This window comes from Sciurus vulgaris (assembly GCF_902686455.1).
Source record: "Sciurus vulgaris genome assembly, chromosome: 1".
NCBI classification, from domain to species: domain Eukaryota; kingdom Metazoa; phylum Chordata; class Mammalia; order Rodentia; family Sciuridae; genus Sciurus; species Sciurus vulgaris.
The window spans coordinates 35,936,266-35,954,254 of NC_136461.1; the positions used below are offsets into that span (position 1 = coordinate 35,936,266).

Genomic DNA, 17,989 nt, shown 5'->3' on the forward strand with positions numbered 1-17,989 from the left:
AGCCTCCAACTGGATCCTGGGAGAGCTCAGTCCAAGCTCTCCTGCTCAGGACATCCTGCCCTGGCTCCCTGGTGCCTGCTCAATTGCCACTGAGCCTGGGCATATTAAAGTTTAAAGCAGTGAGAGGCCGGGGTTGGGGTTGGTTCCAGGGACACAGGTTCCTCTGACTATAGGCAGCTGGGAGGTGCTGGGTTATTCATGAAGATGCAATGTGAGCTGCTGCCTGGGTCCCAGAGGCCCAATGGGAAGTCAGCCCAGATTCCACTGTTGGTTCCTGAGCAGGAAAATAGGCTGATGGCTTCACATGGGATTTAGAAGCCAGGGATGTGAGGAGACTCCCTGAACACATGTTCAAGCCTCATTCTGTGATCCTTTGCCCTTTGTCTTGGAGGTGCACCTGAGGTCTCTGCGTGGAGGCCCAGAGATGGACATGGAAGGAGACCTGGACAAGGCTCCAGAGGCAGGAACTGTGAGTGGGATGGGAGAGGGGAGGGAGTGGTAATCCTCCAAGGCCACTTTCTGCCCTGCCCACACCTTCCTCTTCCCACTTCCTGTCAACCTCCAGACTCCCAGGCAGGATTGAGGGGTCCTGGGTTGAAGATTGGCCTTAAAGAACCCCCTTTTCCTTGGGTGGGGTCGGTACCCACCCCCTTTTAGTTGCCAGTGGGATAAGAGGGTGAGTCTGTCATCTGTCCCCAGCTTTCTAGCCGGGAGCTGACAGGGAAGAGCAATAGCAGTGGTGGGAAGGGGTAGGGCTGGGAAGAGGAATTGGGGGTGGGGGTTGGATGTGAGTGGGACTAGAGTAGAGGCCTGGGGCATGGCTGGTACCTTTAGACCTCCTTGCAATATCTAACACCCTTTATGGAGCAGGTACTCTGCAGTCCCAGAATAGGACCTTGCTCCGGTCCCCACATGGGCAGTTCCCAGGGTCCCACCCATTCTTCTTAGAGTCTTGTCACTAGCCCCATTGGCCTCTTTTTAGTCCCTCTTTTTGGTCCCTACCATGTCTGTAGTCTAGGTCAGGCTCAAGATCTGCCTCCACAGCTGCCCATGTCCCCTCTGCTCCCCTTTCCCGTTCTGCCCTCCATCCTCTGTGTCTGCCTGGTCCTTGCTGTCTGGAAAACCCCTCCTTGTCCAGTGGGACCTGCATAGTTGGCCTGCCTCTGTGCAACCTTTCTGGCCAAAGCTGAACCAGTGGGCTGCCCACCACCGCCCCACAGCCCCACCTAAAGGGCCTGCTCTCTGTCTTTGTTCTGTTTACATTGTGAACCCTCGAGGGCAAGCTCAGGAGTGAGTTGCACAGAATGCTGTGGCTAGAGGGACCTGGGTTTGGCTTTGGACATAGGACAGAGTTCAGAGAGGGCTTGTGCCTGTGTGACCACCTTGGGTCTATAAAGAGGAGGGTTCTGAGAGTGAAGTAACCCCTGACTCTCCCAACAATCTTTCTTTGGAGGGGAGGGGTAACTAAGGCAGGAGGTCAATGGAGCTGAACTTCAGCTGTGGGAGCACACCAGGAAGCTGGAAAGGAGGGTGACCACAGGTCATGGATAGGCCATCAGGCTCTCATGAAGAGGGAGCCCCCTGAGCCAGGTGTTTGCCAGCCATGACTACCCTGCTAACATCCCCTGTGCCTCCTTCCAGGGTGAGTTCTGATTATTCCTCTAATTAGGCATCAAATGACAGCCCATGTCTCTGTCACATGTAATTGATCCCCCGCCCCCGACTAGTTTCAGGAGGAGCTGCCAAAATAAATGTCCATGAAGAACCTACATCATCAGCAAGGCCATGCTTTCTGCTGCACACTGGGCATGGAGGCCAGTGAGTGAGCTGGGGTGCAGAGGCTAGGGTCAGGGGTGCCTGTACACTGCCAGTTTCAGATGCCACAGCATTCTGACTTTCAGAAACTGGAAACCAAATAGAAATTTAGAGTTTTTCTCTGACATTCTGAATCCCTTAGGGCCCAGAAAGAGTCAAGGAAGGGAATGTGGAGGAGAGACATAGGAAGCCCTTTATCAGTTATAGGATCACCCAACCACAAAGTCATGCCAGCTTCATCATGGAAAGAATTGGGAAACGAAGACATGGGGAGGCAGAAGAGTTGCCCCAGAGTTCTCAATAGAACCTGTGTGTCCAGGTTCCTGTTCAGTCGGGCAGTCCTCTAGCCTGTTTGTCTCCTAATTTTCCATATTGTTTTATTTGAGGTGGGAGGAATTAGCAAACCCATTGTATTAGTTCATTTTCTGTTGCTAAAACAAAATACCTGAGGCTGACAAAGAAAAGTGGTTTATTTAGCTCACCATTCTGGAGGCTGAAAGTCCAAATTGGGTAGCCCCATCCATGATGAGGGCCTCATGAGGGATGGCATCACAGGGGAAGGAATTACGCGTGAGGGTGTGAGATCACATGGTGAGACAAGAAGCCAGAGAGCCAGAGAGCAGGGAGGCCAGGCTTACTCTTTTATACTCTTTTATAACAACCTACTCTCACAAGTAGTAATTCACTCCACAAGACCAACATCAGTCCCTTCTTAGGGCAGCACCCCCAGTGACCTAATTACTAAGGTCACTAAGCCCCATTTCTCAAAGGTCCTATCACCTCCTAACACTGACACGTGGAGGACACATGAACCTTTGGAGGATGTACTGAAACCATATCCAAACTGTAGCACCTTCCATCAGAAGGAAGACTTTGTGGTCAAAAGAACCAGTCAGGACAGCATCCTCCCCCTGGCAAGAGAACATCATTAAAGGGTTCCTGAACCAGTTACCAATGTAGAGATGGGGGCTTGTCAGTTGTTTCCTCAATATGGGTTATGTAATCCCTGAAAAAGAAAATGCACCTTGTCCCTGGGCGAAGTGCTTGCAGTAATAGGTAAATAAGATCAAGGGGCAATGCTGAGATGGGAGCCCAAGACCCCAGAGCCCAAGCCCCCTGAGCTCCCTACACCTCCCCAGCATCAGAGCCTTACTGGCAGGAACCTGCATCCTCCTGCAGCCACAGAACCCAGGGTGAGGCTAGGCCACGGGCACATTGCTAGCTTCACCACAAGTTCTCTCCCCTTTGTCTCCTGGTGAGGCAAGGGCTGAAAGGTGTCTGCCTGTGCTCTTTCCTTCTCAGTAGCACCAAGACCCAGTGTGGGGTGAAGGTGGGAAGGAAAAGTGGGCAAACAGCCCCAGTTTGGTTTGATTCTGTTTATTTTCCTTAAGGGGTGAGAACCCTGGAAAAGAGTGTGATTAATTCACTGGTCCCCCAGGGGACAGGCAGCTTTCTTGGACCATTCAGAAGCTGAAGTATGGGAAGCAGATTCCAAGGCAACTGCTACCATGGCAACAAGCGTGTCAGCCCTGGGGGGACCTTACTCTCAGCCCCCTCCAGACCTGAAGCAGCTGGAGCACTTGGCATGGGACCAAGGCACTGCTGATTACGGAGCTGGGTTTGGTGAGGGACAGTGAGCCAGGAGGAAGGAGGAGCCCCCAGAGCTCAGGCAGATGCCACATGGAGGCATGGAGGCTTGACCATTCCTGTAGCCAGATGCTCTCAGGCAGGAGTTCTCAAGGTCAGTTGAATTAGGACTGGGGCTGGAGCCAAGGCCCACTTACTGGATTTGTGGAAAGAGGCCTGAGGTCTGAGACGCTCCAGCAGGCTGGGACCAGCTCTCTCCTTCTAAGGCCTAGCCCTGCATGAGCCCTAAGAGTGGGGGAATTGGTTTCCATCACTGCATGTCCCAAGCCGGAGTGGGGCTCTCTCGACTCCAGAGCCTCCCTTACTGCATCTGCCATATCTGCCTCAGTGCAGCAGAGCCAGGACTTCCCAGGTTCCCCTGTCAATGGTGGCCCAGGCAAGACTAGAACTCAGGGCCTTTGGCGTCCTATCACGGTTTTTCCCTGGCACAACAGCTGTCCCTCTGGGATAGGGACTCCAGCCCAGGGGGCAGAACAGACCATTAGCAGAAGAATCCCATAGGGGGCCAGAGGCTTGTCTTATCTTGAAAGTTCCAGAGGGATGTCCACAACACACGAGCCATTCTGCAGAGGTTCCCTGAGCTGAAGGAAGTGGGTCCCCTCACTGGCACCATGAGTTGAATAAATCTGCTATAGGAGTCACCAAAAAACAGAACCAAAACCATCATTAATATTTATGGAGGACCTACAACGTGTACCTGGAACACCCCTTGACACTTACCTTGTAATGTTCGCAGCCGCATCATGAGCTGAGCACCCAGACCTACATCTATAGCTGACTCTCAGAAACGAACTTGCCCAAGGCCCCAGACAGTAAGAAACTGAGTCGGGATTTGAACCCTGGCAGCAAGACCCTGAGTCCAAAGCCTCTCTGGAAGGGATTCTGGGTCTATCATTCCTGCTATACAGTCCTGGAAAAACTAGTTTTCCTCCCTTTTCTTGATTTTTCATGTAAAGTGGGGTAAAAATAATAGTATCTACCTCTTAGGACTGTTAAATAATGCCTGTAAACTTCTGAGAAAGCACCGTTAGAGTGTACAATGTTAGCAAAGCCAAAGTGGGCACGGTATCACCAATGCAGAGCTGTGGGGTGGGCTGTGTGGACTAGGACAGGGAGGCAGGTGGGAGGGCACAGTTCCAGTGCCCAATGTCACTTTCTTGTGGAGTCCACCTGGAAGAGAACTGGCTGGACTGGGGCTCGGGTCTGGGTTCCCAGAGGCTCAGATTTTGTAGGTCTGATTTCCCAGCTGGCCTCACTTCTGGTTGATGAAGAAGGGATGTGAAGGTGGTAAGGGTTATCACAAAGGGAAGACCAACACAAAGTGTGTCATCAACCATGTGCAGGCATTCATGGTGTGGGACAGCTGGTAGCCTGGCCCAAGAACTGAAGAGTGAAAATTAGGGAATCCTGTCTCCCTCTCTGTTGTCCCTAGGGAGGAGAGCTGTCATCAGCACACAGTCTACTGCCCTGACATTCAGACCTCCCTCTGGTCACCTCCTTGGGACCTATGAAGTCTTTCCCAGTCTGGTCCTGGAATTATTACATGGGGCAATGTACCTGAAAGTCCTCTGCACGGTGTACATGAAGGCTGTGCGTGGGAGGCACCGCCTTCTGTGCTGCCAACCCTGGCAGGACAAACACAGTTGGGGACAAACAGGCCCTCAACAAAGACTTAGTAATGCTTTAGACAGAAGGAAAATTTGTTCCCATGGGTCGGGTGGTACAGGGGCATCTACTAAAGTGCCTTTTGAAATCTGCTAGTGTGATGGCTGTGGACACCGCCTTGATATCTGGGTGGCGAGTCCCTAAGAAGCACTGACAGCTTCTTACTCATCTCTGGGTCCCAGCAGAGGTGACCGATAAACGTACAATGAATTTCATTTCCTCATCTAAAGAAAAGGAAAGCAGTATCTCGCCTTGTTTTGCAGATCAAACATGGTGTTATAATTGGGGGTCCTGACCAGGGTGCCTTCTCCCTACTTGGCTGGGCTCAGCCTCAGTGCAGAAGCCCTATCTCCTCAGGTCTGTGGGGGAAGAAAGGACCACCAAGCAGGCCACAGCCTGAATTTAAAGTAGTTTTATTAAAACAAGCACAGTCACAATGTGTGATAGTATCAGTCATGGTGTTGTGTAAACATCTGACATACGCAACCTGTTTTCCTTACGTAACTCCACAGCTTATCTGAAGGCTGCACCTTCATGCTCCCAGGCACCAGGCACTGCATGGTTCAGATCAGGGCAGCGTGGTGGCCTCCCATCTTCACCTGAAGCACAGGGCTCCGTCTAACTGCCCCAGATCTGTGCCATGCTCCATACATGATCTGGGGGACACAGCAGCAGAAGACACTGACACTATCTCTAAGGTGCTCATCACAGTAACAGCTTAAAATCAGTTAGAAGTATAGGGCACAGCTGATTAAAACCCAAGTCCATGGACATTCCATCTAGAAAATCCCTGGGCTTGCAGTGAGAGTTTAAAGTTCCATGTGGACTGGAACAGCATGGTTAAAAAACCCATTTTAAAAAAACGAAGTAATACTGACTTTAGCAGCAATCACCAACAAGGAAGAGGATGATAAATGAGGAACATATTTCGGTCACGGCAAAGAAAGATTATGTGCTTTTCCGTGCTGCACACTGGAAGACTGATCTGGCCTCCTGAAAGAGGAAGGCTCTCTCTGCCCTTCCTGAATTGAGGGGGTGGCTTTGCTCAGCCAAGGGAGAAGACCGGCAAAGAGGACGTCCGGAGGACAGAGGAAGGTGGAAGGACTGCCAGAGGAGGGTGGCGGTGCAGAGCGGGAGAGGCAAGTGTGCTGGCAGCCTCGGTCGGTCAATGCTTCCTTCTCCAAGCTGGTTCCCTGCAGGCTGCTGCCCCAGCAGCACAGCCCAGTCACAGAGCAGGCTGGATCTGGGATCCGCAGGCCTGTGAGCAGGTGGAGTCCAGCAGAGATGTCCCAGCTGCAGGCGATTATGCAAAGTGACAAGTGATTGCTTTCCTTTTCAAAGACAACCCCTTTGGAAAAAGCTTTTTCCTCAAGGACTCTGGGGAAATGGGAAGGAGGGCATTTGGGGGGCCCTACAGGGCCTTTGTAAGTGGAAAAAGCCTGACTGTAGCCCCAGAACAGGCCTCTCTGCCTGCTCTGCAGACATTGGCTTCACAGGTTTCCAGGGGCAATACCTGGACAGGTCGAGGCCTATGAGGTATGACTGGAACTGTTCAGAGTCCTGTAGATGTTGGGCACAGTCCTGTGTCTCCCCTGCGGCCCGCCTGGGCTAGGGCCCGCCTGCGGGCCAGGCGAGATTTGGAGGGAGGGGAAAGTTTCATGGAACAGAGGCCCTCCACCAGTGCCTCTGGCTCTTCGGCCAGTTCATTCTCCTCGTGCTGAGACAGCTGGCGGTTAAGAGCAATGGCTTCAGCTGCAAAGAGGGTCAGGTCCATAGTGCTGCTGTTCCTGTGGGGTGGGGGAAGACACAGAGAAGAGGGGTGCAGAACCTGGAGTCAGCCAGGTCAGCTCTGGGACAGGTCTACTTGACACTGGGTTTCATACTTCTGCCAGATTTTTCTGAGCTGCAGGGGCTACTCTCTCTGAAGCAGTTCTCTCCTGGGTTTGAAATCTTGCTTGACTGAGGCTAGAATGGGCTTTGAGCTTCAGATACAGTCCTGGCACGGGACAGTCAGAGCAAATGTCTCAGAGCTCCCTCCTTTGCGCCACTGCACACAGCTCTTCTGGAGGCAGAGCCACACACTGTGCACTAAGCTCACCCATCCCCCTCTTCCCTGGCAGGGCAGGGAGCTCCTGGAGCAGGTACCTTGCTGTTGATGTTTCGCCACAGCCCAGCTCAGGGCTAGCCTGTGATGGGCACTTTGGGTTGTTGAATAAATCATCTAAAGGGGATTCTCATGAGGTTTGGCACCTCAGGCACCTGGAGAGAACTCCACAGAATCAGGCAGGAACCTGGCTGGGCAATAGACTCTTGGGGCAAATGAACTGGCCCACGCAGGGTAATACTTCCCTGTGTAACTCCTAAAAACTGGCCAAGAGACTGCTTGCTGAAGGGTTTCCCACATAGCTTAGTCTCTGCTCACTGGGAACACACCTAGTTGTTAAAAGGTTCTACAGTCAAATAGCCCAGGATTACTGTGCAAGGTAGACCTGGGCTGTTTGACATGGTGGCCATTATCACTACTGTCTAGTGTGACAGCTGATCCCTCTGCCTTGCAATGCTCCTCCCTTACTTTAACCAAGAGCAAAAGGACACCCAGTAGAAATAACCCACAGATCAGATCTGTCTATGGACTGTGAACAGTGGTTTCTGGTTAGGTTCAAGTGGTTATGCAAAACAGGATTTTCCCTGCAAAGCAAGGAGGGGCTTAAAGGTGCTCGGGGACAAAAGAAGCAATCTAGGTGAAAGAAGAGCGGAGAGAGACAGCTCTACAGTGGAGGGAGAAGGAGAGAGGAGGGGACTGAGAAGGGCACCTGAGCCTGGAGATGGGTTTCCCATCCCCCGCCTCCATCCCAACATGGCTAAGGGCTTGAAATAAAGTCCAGGTAGAGGAGAGAAGGGCACTGGGTGTGTGGGAGCATTTACCTCTGGAGGACTTGCGGCGTGGGGAGTCCCCTTTCTGGAGCTTGCTAGAATGGGAAGGACAGATTGTGGGTAAGCACTGCTCCCTCTTTCCAAGAGCTGCCCCACCCAAGCTAGCAGAGTGGGCAGGTCACTAAAGGCTCTCAGTTCAGCACAGGACTTGTCACTGCTTACCTGCAGGGCCAGGCCTTCAGAGGAGAGGACAAAAGGCTGCACTCTGAAGCCACAGCTGCCTCTGCATGGACAGCCTTCTCTTCCTGGCAATATCCTCACTGCTCTCTGAGACCTGCCTCAAGGGTCACTTCCTCTGTGAAGCATTTCTGTTTCCCAACACCTCCCCATCCTAGTCCCAAGCAGAGGTGGGGTCTTGTCCCTTTGTGCCTCTAGCACTTTTCCCAAGTGTTCCTTACGTTGTCCCTTTCTCCCTCTCTCCACTAGACCGTGAGGACAGGCTGGGCCTCACTCCTTTCTAGCATGTGGTAGGTGTTCACTATTGGGTGACTGGGAATTAGGCACTGAGCCACTCTTGGACTGGGTCCTCATTTGTGACACAGGCAGGCAACACTTGCCTAGTTCCACTAGCAGAGTGATTAAGGCCAGCGAGGACCTGGCAGATCAAGGAGACGTAGTAACTCGCAGGAGGGTCTGACAGACTCCTCAGAGCAGTGGAAGTCAGGTATTGTGACTAACCAAAGAGGATTTTAAAAAACGCTTTCCAGTTAAGACTTGGATCCTCAGCATACGGAAAACACCATTTGCCTTCCTGGCCCCCAGCACCCAGAGCTCCAGGCCATGAGGAGAATCACGCAGCCTCAGAGCAGCCACACAAGCTGCAGGGAAGCCAGGTCTTGCTTGCTTCTGGGTGCTCTAAGTTAATGGTGTTTTTGTACAAGAGGAGGTACTGCAGGCCCTGAATGACAATACCAGGTTGCTCCTGGTCTGGGAGCTTTTGCCAATAGTGGGAAGCATGGCCTAGTCCCCCAGAGGGCTCTGTTGGGATTTAGTCTGTGGCTAAGGTTAGAGCCAAGTCTATGTTGTGCCAGGGGGCTGGGCCAGGGGCTAAGGAGGAGTTGGTTCACTGTGCGCTCAAGCACTGAAGCTCCTGTACCATCTCACTTCAGCTGGGGACAGTCATCTGGGCTGGGGGTCTTCACTAGCTGGTATGAGAACTTTTTCATGGCCAAGCTGCTGTGTGGCATGATCTGGAGAGGTGACACACCACCCCTCCTCCCTGGAGTCACTCACCCCCTGCACCCATGGGTGTTGCAGAACTTGGGCGGCACTGAGTCTCTGCTTTGCATCTCGAACCAGAAGCTTGGAGATGAGGTCTTTCGCCTCATTGGAGATGTGAGCCCAGTCCTTGTCAGGAAACTCATACTTGCCTTCCTGGATGCTCTCAAACAGCTTGTTCTAGGTAAAGAAGATTCCTCCTGAGGCCACACTGGCCAGGGGATGGGCAGGATGGTCTGTCACATAGTCAATCATCCTGACTCTAATTGACCTCAGCTGCTACTCATGGCTTGGGGATGCCACAGTCATGGCGCTTTCCCAGAACCCCAACTCTCCCCTAAATCACCAAACAATATGTAATGCCCTTGGCCACTGGGATGGCTGGAGGTGTGAAGAGTGGGGAATATCACCTATAGAACAAAGCCCAAATTCTCGGCCCTTCAGAGAGGGTGCTCTGTGAACTGGCCCATGGTGACCTCCCAGGTCTCATCTCCCACCACCATCAACCTCCTCCCCTCGTCCCTGCAGCTGTTTCATGCTTCCATGGCATTGCCTGTGCTGTTCTTCCTTCTTATATTTCTTGGCCTTCTTTCCCTGGGCAAGACTCATCCTTTTAGGGTCTGCTCAGGCATGATCCTCTCTAGTAACTCTCCCCCAAACTCCTAGCTGGGCTGAGTGCCTGACTATCTACTTCACCTCCTGGCTGCCCTGACAGAGGGCACTATAAACCCCTTCCAGATCAGGAACAATCTCCCAGCCTACTGAGCCCCAGCAGGGTATGTGCTGTGGCCCTGGTCACACTCACCTGGCAAACCCTGCACACCTCTCCCCGGTCCCAGCCACAGTCAGCCCCACAGTGACCTACAAAGGGCGGGTAGCCACTCAGCATGATGTAGAGGACCACGCCCAGGCTCCAGAGGTCACAGCGCTTGTCATAGAAAGTGGCCTCGTCCCTGAAGACCTCCACCACCTCAGGGGCCATGTACTCTGCAGAGCCGCACTGTGGGGGCCAGGGTTGGGGAGGAGATGGCAGAGAAGAGAGTTGGATGAGTTCCAGGGAGAGAGGATGGCAAAGTGTAGAATGTAACTTGAGTAAGAGGATGGAAGGATGGAGTGACAGCAGGAGCTTATCAGGAAAGCCAGAGGGCTCAGCTGATAACATCAAGGCACTCAGAAGCTTAAACTGAGCCCACCCTGCCCCATGGTCCACATGACCAGATCCAAGTCTCCTTCTTATCTTTTCTAGTTCTTCTCCAGTGGGCAAAGGTCTTGACCAAAAATTCCCAGGAGCCTTTCCCTGACTTAGTTCTCCATTTAAATGCCTGGGAGGGAGACCTATAGAGATCTAGCTCCAACCAGCAAGGATTTCTTAAAGTAATTCTTGTCCAGTTTCCCAGCTAACTTGGAGCAAGGAAGAGTAAGGCTTTAGAATTAAGAGATCATCAAAGCTAGTCTGATGACAAGTTCAATTTCCTTGTCCCTCCCATTTACAGATGGGAAAGGCAAGGCCCGAATAGGTCAGGGAGTTCAGCAGTGGCCCACCCAGGCCCAGGATCCAGGACTTCTCCCTCCTACCCCTGCATAGAAAACTGCTGAGAAGAAGAAAGCATTTTTTTTGCTTCCCTCTTCGTTATTTCAGGCTGAGAGCAGCCCCCACTCCCATCCCACAAAACTAATTTGATTAGAAGATGGTAAGTGCTCTTGAGAAAGGATATTTTCTTTGTTATTGGCAATTAGAGTTAATGACTTTGAGAGCAAGGAAGTCCTGAGTGTTAAAAGCTAATACAGAAACATTACTAATAGTGTTGCTTAGCGTAAGAACAATATAGGCATATTTAAAGGCATGTCTTATAAAAAAAAGGCTATTAGGAAAATTCACTTATGAAGCATGCAAATCTCAAAAGAGTCATCCTAATTATAGTGCGTCAAGCATGTACAAGATATGTCTTAGGAAGAAGCAGCTTCCATCTGGGCATGAAATGTGAAGTGGGAGAAGCAACAGGATAATTCAGCCAAGCAATCCTACATGTGTGTGGCCTGGAACCTCACAGTTCCTGCCAGAGAGACTATTGGCTTTCTTCCATGGGCGGTGAAGCGGGAGGGGGAGACAGCTCCCATCCTCTACCACAAGTGGTGTGTGTGACTTCAGCAAAGGGAATGAACCCTCAGAGGCATTCACTTCACATGTGCAACGGGGCCAGGCTGGGAATAGTGTTTGTTTTCACCTGGGACAAGAGTCACAGCCTGTGTTTATGGAGACAATTTGTTTCTTCCTTAATAGGGAGGGCCCACCCCAAACTAAAACTCCAATCAAAGTCAGTTTCATTAACAAGGGTGTAGGGGGCGGGCTTGGGAGCTACAAATGGGCACAGAGACAAAGGACAACTCAGGCCTGAAAGGCTACAGACACTTGATTTTCCTTCTTTAGCTCTCTGTCTGGATGCCACAACTTTGAATCAGGCACACTCCACAAACACAGTGCCCAGCAGGAAGGGCACAGGTACTTGGCCATACGTACGGGGGTGGTCAGCTCTGGTGTGGTTATGGGTGTGCAGGAATTGTTCAGTTTCACCCCACTACCCAAGTCAAAGTCACAAATTTTCACTGGAGACACCTGCAAAGGAAAAAAAGATACCACAGATTAGAGATCTAAGAAGCAAGGGCATGAGGAGAGCAGCATGACCACATGGACGCAGGGATCGTACAGCTGTCACCCTGCAGCTCGGCTCTGTCTACCAGGTCGTATTTACTCTGCTCGGGTTAACCAGGAGTCAGTCACCTCAGGGTTTTGTTCAGGGTGAGCTCTTCCCTATGCTCTCTTCTTACTTCCTGACTAAGAGAAAAATGGGTGAACTCTATGATGTCAGATTGCCATGAACTCAGAATAAAAAAATAGAGCTCTTGCTGGCAAACAATGGCATAGGTGGCAGGACAGAAGCCAGGGAAGTTAATATGTATTTCTAAAGACAGTCCCCTTGTAGCTCACTCAGTGGAGGGCAGGGGAGCTTGGAGTCAAACCCTTGTCCATCTCAGGTGGCTTAGGGTGACCAACCTGTCCTGGTTTGCTTGCTTGGACTTTTGTCCATTAAGCACATGAAATCCTGGGAAAATGGTGATGTGTGGTCACCATCGGTGGCGTCAACTAGGCAGGTAACTGCACCAGAAGTGGATGCTGTACCTGAGACAAGAGGGTGACTTGTGTCTGCAGCACATGTGAGATGGCCAGTGCAGTGGAGGACGACAGCACAGCGAGCGAGCGGAAAATGCTGGTGAATGCGGCTCCTCCACTCCCCTGCTCTAAGTCTCAACTTTTTCTGTCCTTTCTTCCATCCCTTTTCCCCTCCCTTTCTTTCATTCTCTTTTCTTTTTCACTCAGCCTCTCCCTTTTTTTTTACTGTGGTAAGATAAAACATGTTCTCTTAGTCATTCTTAAATGTACAGTCGATTCAGTGGCACTCATCACATTTACTGTTGTGCCACCATCGCCATTGTTCCCAAAACCTTCCTAGAAACTCCAGCATTAACCTCCTATTTCTGCCCCCGTCCCAGGTGATTCTTTTCTCTTTCTCTCTTTTTTGTCAACAATAGGGATTGAACCCAATAATAGGGATTGCTCTGCCACCAAGTTACATCTCCAGCCCTTTTTTAAATTTGGGACGAGGTACTGCTTAGTTGCCTAGTTTGGTCTCAAACTTGTGATCTTCCTGCCTCAGTCCCTCAGGTTGCTGGGATTAAAGGTGTGCACCTGGCCTCTAACCTGCTTTCTCCCTTTATTAATTTACCCATTTCAGATATTTCATGTAAATGGAAGTATACCATATCTGTCCTTGTTTGTCTGGCTTCTACTTTTTGTCATGTTTTCAAGGTTCATCCATGATGTAGGATGTATCAGAACTTTGTTCTGTTTTAAGGCTAAATAATGTTCCACTGTATAGATACTCCACTTTTTGTTCATCCATGCATCTGTTGGTGGATACATGAGTTGTTTTCACCTTGTGGCTACTGTGAATAATACTGTAATGCACACCAGTATACAAATATCTGTTCATGTCTCTGCTTTGAATTCTTTTGAGTACATACCTACCAGAAAAATTGCTGGGTCATATGGTATTTTCTTTTTCCTTTTCTTTTTTGGTCTTGGGGATTGAACCCAGGGATGCTCTGCCACTGAGCTACATTTCCAGTCCTTTAAAATTTTTGAGACAGTTGCTTAGACTAGCCTAGAACTTGCAATCCTCCCACCTCAGCCCCTCAGTAGCCCTCAGTAGGATTACTGGTGTACACCAACACGCCTGGCTCATATGGTATTTCTATGTTCAGCTATTTGAGGAAATCCACATTTTACATTTCTACCAGTAATGTACAAGGGTTCCAGTCTCGCTAGATCCTCACTAATCTTTGTTATTTTCCATTACCAAAAATTTTAGCCATCTTAGAATGTCAACAGTGGTGTCTCCTTGTGGTTTGATTGGCAATTCCCTAATGACTAAGGATGTTAAACATCTTTTCATTGCTTGTTAGTCATTTGTATCTTTTTGGGGAAATCTCTGTTCAAATCATTTGGTCATTTTAAAATTGGGTTGTCTTTTTGTTGTTGAATTGTAGGAATTCTACATGTATTTTGGAAATTAAATCCCTATCAGATGTATGATTTGCAAATATTTCCTCCCATTCTGTAGGTTTTTCACTTTCTTGACAAAGTCCTTTGACCTTCAACCTCTCTTAATTTTAATTTTCCTAATCACAAAGAAGGGCAACAAATCTGTGCCATGAAGAGCAGAAGAAACCAAAGACATGAATGTTACTTGTAAGTCAGAGGCAATAACGGGTAGTTCAGAGCCCTGTGGAGTGCTGGGGTCAATAACTTATTTTAATCTAGCTCTTCTACTTATCATCTGAATGATTTTAAGTTTCTTAACCTCTCTGAGCTTTAGTTTTCTCATCTATAAAATGAAGATGTTAAAAGTATCTCTTCAAGAAACTTTATAAACACTAAATAAGACTAAGTGCCTGGCACAGTGTAAACACTTGAGAAATGTTAATTGATAATTATTAACAACCATAATAAGATGGGAGCAGTGGCACACACCTGTAATCCCAGTGGCTCAGGAGGCTAAGGCAGAAGGATTGTGAGTTCAAAGCCAGCTTCAGCAAAAGTGAGATGCTAAGCAACTCAGTGAGACCCTGTCTCTAAATAAAATACAAAGTCGGACTGGGGATGTGGCTCAGTGGCTGAGTGTCCCTGAGTTCAATCCCTGGTACCTCGCCCCTGCCCCACCCCAAAAGCCATAATAATGACAAATTATAAAGTTCTAGGTTAGAATCACTGACAGGAAGTCACAGATCTTATTAGAGCTAATATAAGAGTTGTTTGTTGCAAGCATGTTCACTCACAGCCACTCCTTGCGGATAAGCCAGGCTTCACCCACACCAAGGCATGTTGCTCTTGAATCCGCACATGCATGCACACAGAGTTGTGAATGTGGGCTGCCAACACTCCTAGGGCCTAAACCTCTCCTAACAAATATAGAATTTGTCAAATTCATGTGCTCTTGTGGAAACACAAACACTTCTATTTATTAGTAGATGGAATTTAGACCATGTTTGAATTAGTTGCATTTATACAACAGCAAACAAATGTTTTCTTTTTAATGGGCACCTTTGGAAATAAAAATGGAAAGGGAAACACTTTTCAAGAACTTGCTGCCTAATTATTGCTTCTAGTGGTGGATACAGTCTGGCCTACATAACATGCCCAAAATATTATTTATGGACAGAGGTGTACCCATGTAAGATTGAGTCATTTCTGACTCACAACTGCTCTAACAGTAGGTGCCTTGGACTAGAAAGTATTAATTTTGTGCAGGTCTTACATATTTTACAAGTTTGTGGGCTTAAGCCAATCATAAGTAATAAAGAGAAAAAAAGGGACAAGGCCTACACTTGGAATGTTGAAACATTACCTACTAGGTACAATATTCTCACATGTTCCTAACAATCAGTTGACATTGGTACCTGAGGCCAAGAGAAGTGCCACAATCTATATTGAGAGCAGGGTGCTTGCTTGACTAGTACAAACTGTACATCCCAAATCAGGCCTTAAGTACCTTTTCTGGAGATTCACACAATATATTTTCTGGCTTCAGATCACGGTGAGCAATGCCTGAAATGACAAGCAGCAAGGAAATGGTTAACATATGCACATAATTATCAAACATTCCACACACAATTAATTTTTTCCAAATGCTGTTGTTCGCAGATTAATTCCCAATTATGGTACATTAAAAAACCAACGAGCTGCAGGAGGCAGAAGTAACCAGAGACACAAACCAAAAGCACAGTTGATTCTGCAAGTTCTTTTGAAGCAGTGGCTTTAGAAGTCTGGCAGGGATAAGAAGAGCTAAATGAATCCCAGCCAGCCTACCTTTCAGCACTGCAGTGACAACCAAGAATTCTTACTGTGCAGCCTAACACAAAGCAGAGCAGAGAGCTCTGCAAACGGCGATGCTTGGAACAGCAATGCAGAAATAATTAGTGCCTTGTTTAAGAACATCTCGGGGGACTTTGACTGCTCTACCTCATTTCTTCTTGTGTAGCTGATTTAAAAAAAAGAGAAAAAGAAAGTTTCCTTCAGCATGATTCCCTGAATGTTCGGAGGACCAAGTGTTAGATAACCCCCATTCTGTCTAACGCCGGTCTCACCTGCTCTGCAAGGACAGCTTTGGCCACAGGGTGCTGTACTTCAGAGACAACACCCTGCATTTTAGCTAGATCTGCAGAGGGCTGCAAGTAGTAGCTTACCCCTTGGGGGAAGCTGCTTCCCTGCCAGGCATGGTGGCACATGTTTATAATCCCGGCAACTTGGGAGGCTGAGGCAAGAGGATCACAAATTTGAGTCCAGCCTCAACAACTTAGTGAGGCCCTAAGCAGCTTAGCGTGACCCTGTTTCAAAATAAAAAATAAAGGGCTGGGGATGTAGCTCAGTGGTTAAGTGGCCCTAGGTTTAATCCCCAGCAACTGTCCCCCACCCCCGCGAAAAAAAAAAAAAAAAAAAAAAAAAAGCTGCTAACCTGTCCAAGAAGGCACTTGGGAGAAAGCTGTCTTTTTTAAAAAAAAAAAAAAAGGACAAAGAACTGACAAATAGGGCTGGGGTGTCCTGGCCAAGGACAGAGAAACCTGCCCCTCCTCCTTCCTCCTAAAGCGCCTACGGCACAAGGACAGGTTGGGAAAGTTGAGCAAAAAGTCTACTTCGAAGTTCTGGAGAGTAGGGGAGGATCTTGGGGTGGCGGTGAAAGCAGAAAAGCAGAATCAGCCTTAGTCACCTGCAATGATCAGTTGCTTGGGCAGCCCTCCCATTTCCTACTAGAGGCAAAGGCCCAGCCCACCTGAGGCACTTCACTAAGAAGAAAAAGCGGAGCTCCAGGAAGCTAAGTAACTTCATCAGTCACCTAATTGAATGAGAACCCAGAGCAACTCAGCCCAGCCTGCACAAATTGAGTCGGGCTACTGCTCACTGCACTAAAAGTGAAGGATATTTTCCATTACAGCAAGTGCTCCCACAGAAGGATCATGAGCCGCACACAGAGCCTTACTTTTCAAATAGGTACCCATGGCCCACTCGTCCCCCAGCCTGAGAATGCAGAGAGCCAGGCTGTCATAATGGGCCTGCCTGTGTGAACGCACCAGCTATAGAGCCGCTCCAGTTCATTTCCCAGAGGTTAAGCTGCAGTGTGTCCAGTATTTAAAAGTATGGAACTTGTTTCAGGGCTACCCATTCTTGCCCAATTCATCTTCCCAGCGTGAAGTTATTTAGAAAACAGCCAAGTTCAGCTGGAAATCGTTTTTCATCCCCTCCAACTTCTGGTCACATGGGCAGCTGGCCAGCTAGATGTTAACAAGCACTTCAAAACTCCTAAGACACCACCAGCCTTCATTCCCCGTAGTGCATTCTTGTAAATAAATAAATAAATAAATAAAAAATAAAACCGCCTTTACCCCTCCTCCAAGGTATGGCTCTTGTAAAAAGCATGACCCAGTTTTGCAATCTACAGAGGCAGCTTGGGGAGCAGTTGTAAATCTTTGTCAGGCAGGTGTTACCTACATGCATCCCAGCTTTCAGAGACAGAACTGCTGCTATTCATCATGCTGTGGAAAGTGGAGACACCCACTTCTAGGAATTTTCATCCCAGGTGCAAGTTAGGGTTCCACTGTGAACACTGTCAGTTTGCAGATCTCTTTCAGCCACTGGAGGAAACCAGGCGGAATCAATGAACCTGAACTTCTCACATACCTGTCATACCAGCCTGCACCGTGTAACTGGAATGGAGTGGGACGTGTGCACGGCATGCCTACAGTTGGTCCTGAATGCTCACAACCAGCCTGGCTGACCAGGAGTCACAGACATGAAGGGAGTGGAGCTAAGTCACACGTTACTTGCTCCACCTCCACAACCCATCTTGAAGAATGCTTTACTTTAAGGGAATTAATATTAGGAGTAACAGTGCTTTTTGACTGCTGGGAGATGAAACTGGAAGGAACAATATCTAAGGAAGAACTAGTATGTGCCAGGAACTATGCTCCATTTATTCTATAAACGTACAATACATACAGAAAAGGCACACAACCACATAAAGGAATTCATATATATAAAAAGCTTAGAATAGTCCCCTGTTAAGTGTTAACTGCTGGGGATGATGTCCTCATCTCTCCA

General features: G+C 48.9%; 1 protein-coding gene across 4 annotated transcripts in view; it reads right to left on the reverse strand.

The window, feature by feature from the left end:
• Positions 1-5,512: 5,512 nt before the first annotated feature.
• The window catches only part of MKNK1 (MAPK interacting serine/threonine kinase 1), a 40,222-nt gene continuing 27,745 nt past the window's right edge, over positions 5,513-17,989 (reverse strand). The window contains exons 9-14 of one of the 4 annotated variants that reach the window (XM_079138823.1): positions 15,387-15,442; positions 11,798-11,893; positions 10,085-10,279; positions 9,295-9,459; positions 8,053-8,096; positions 5,513-6,914 (exon numbers count right to left, since the gene is read on the reverse strand). In XM_079138823.1, the coding sequence (XP_078994949.1) occupies positions 6,680-6,914; positions 8,053-8,096; positions 9,295-9,459; positions 10,085-10,279; positions 11,798-11,893; positions 15,387-15,442 (791 nt within the window). In that variant the 3' untranslated portion in view covers positions 5,513-6,679. The remainder of the gene's footprint in view (positions 6,915-8,052; positions 8,097-9,294; positions 9,460-10,084; positions 10,280-11,797; positions 11,894-15,386; positions 15,443-17,989) is intronic. The other 3 variants (XM_079138824.1, XM_079138825.1, XM_079138826.1) reach the window with 3 other exon arrangements.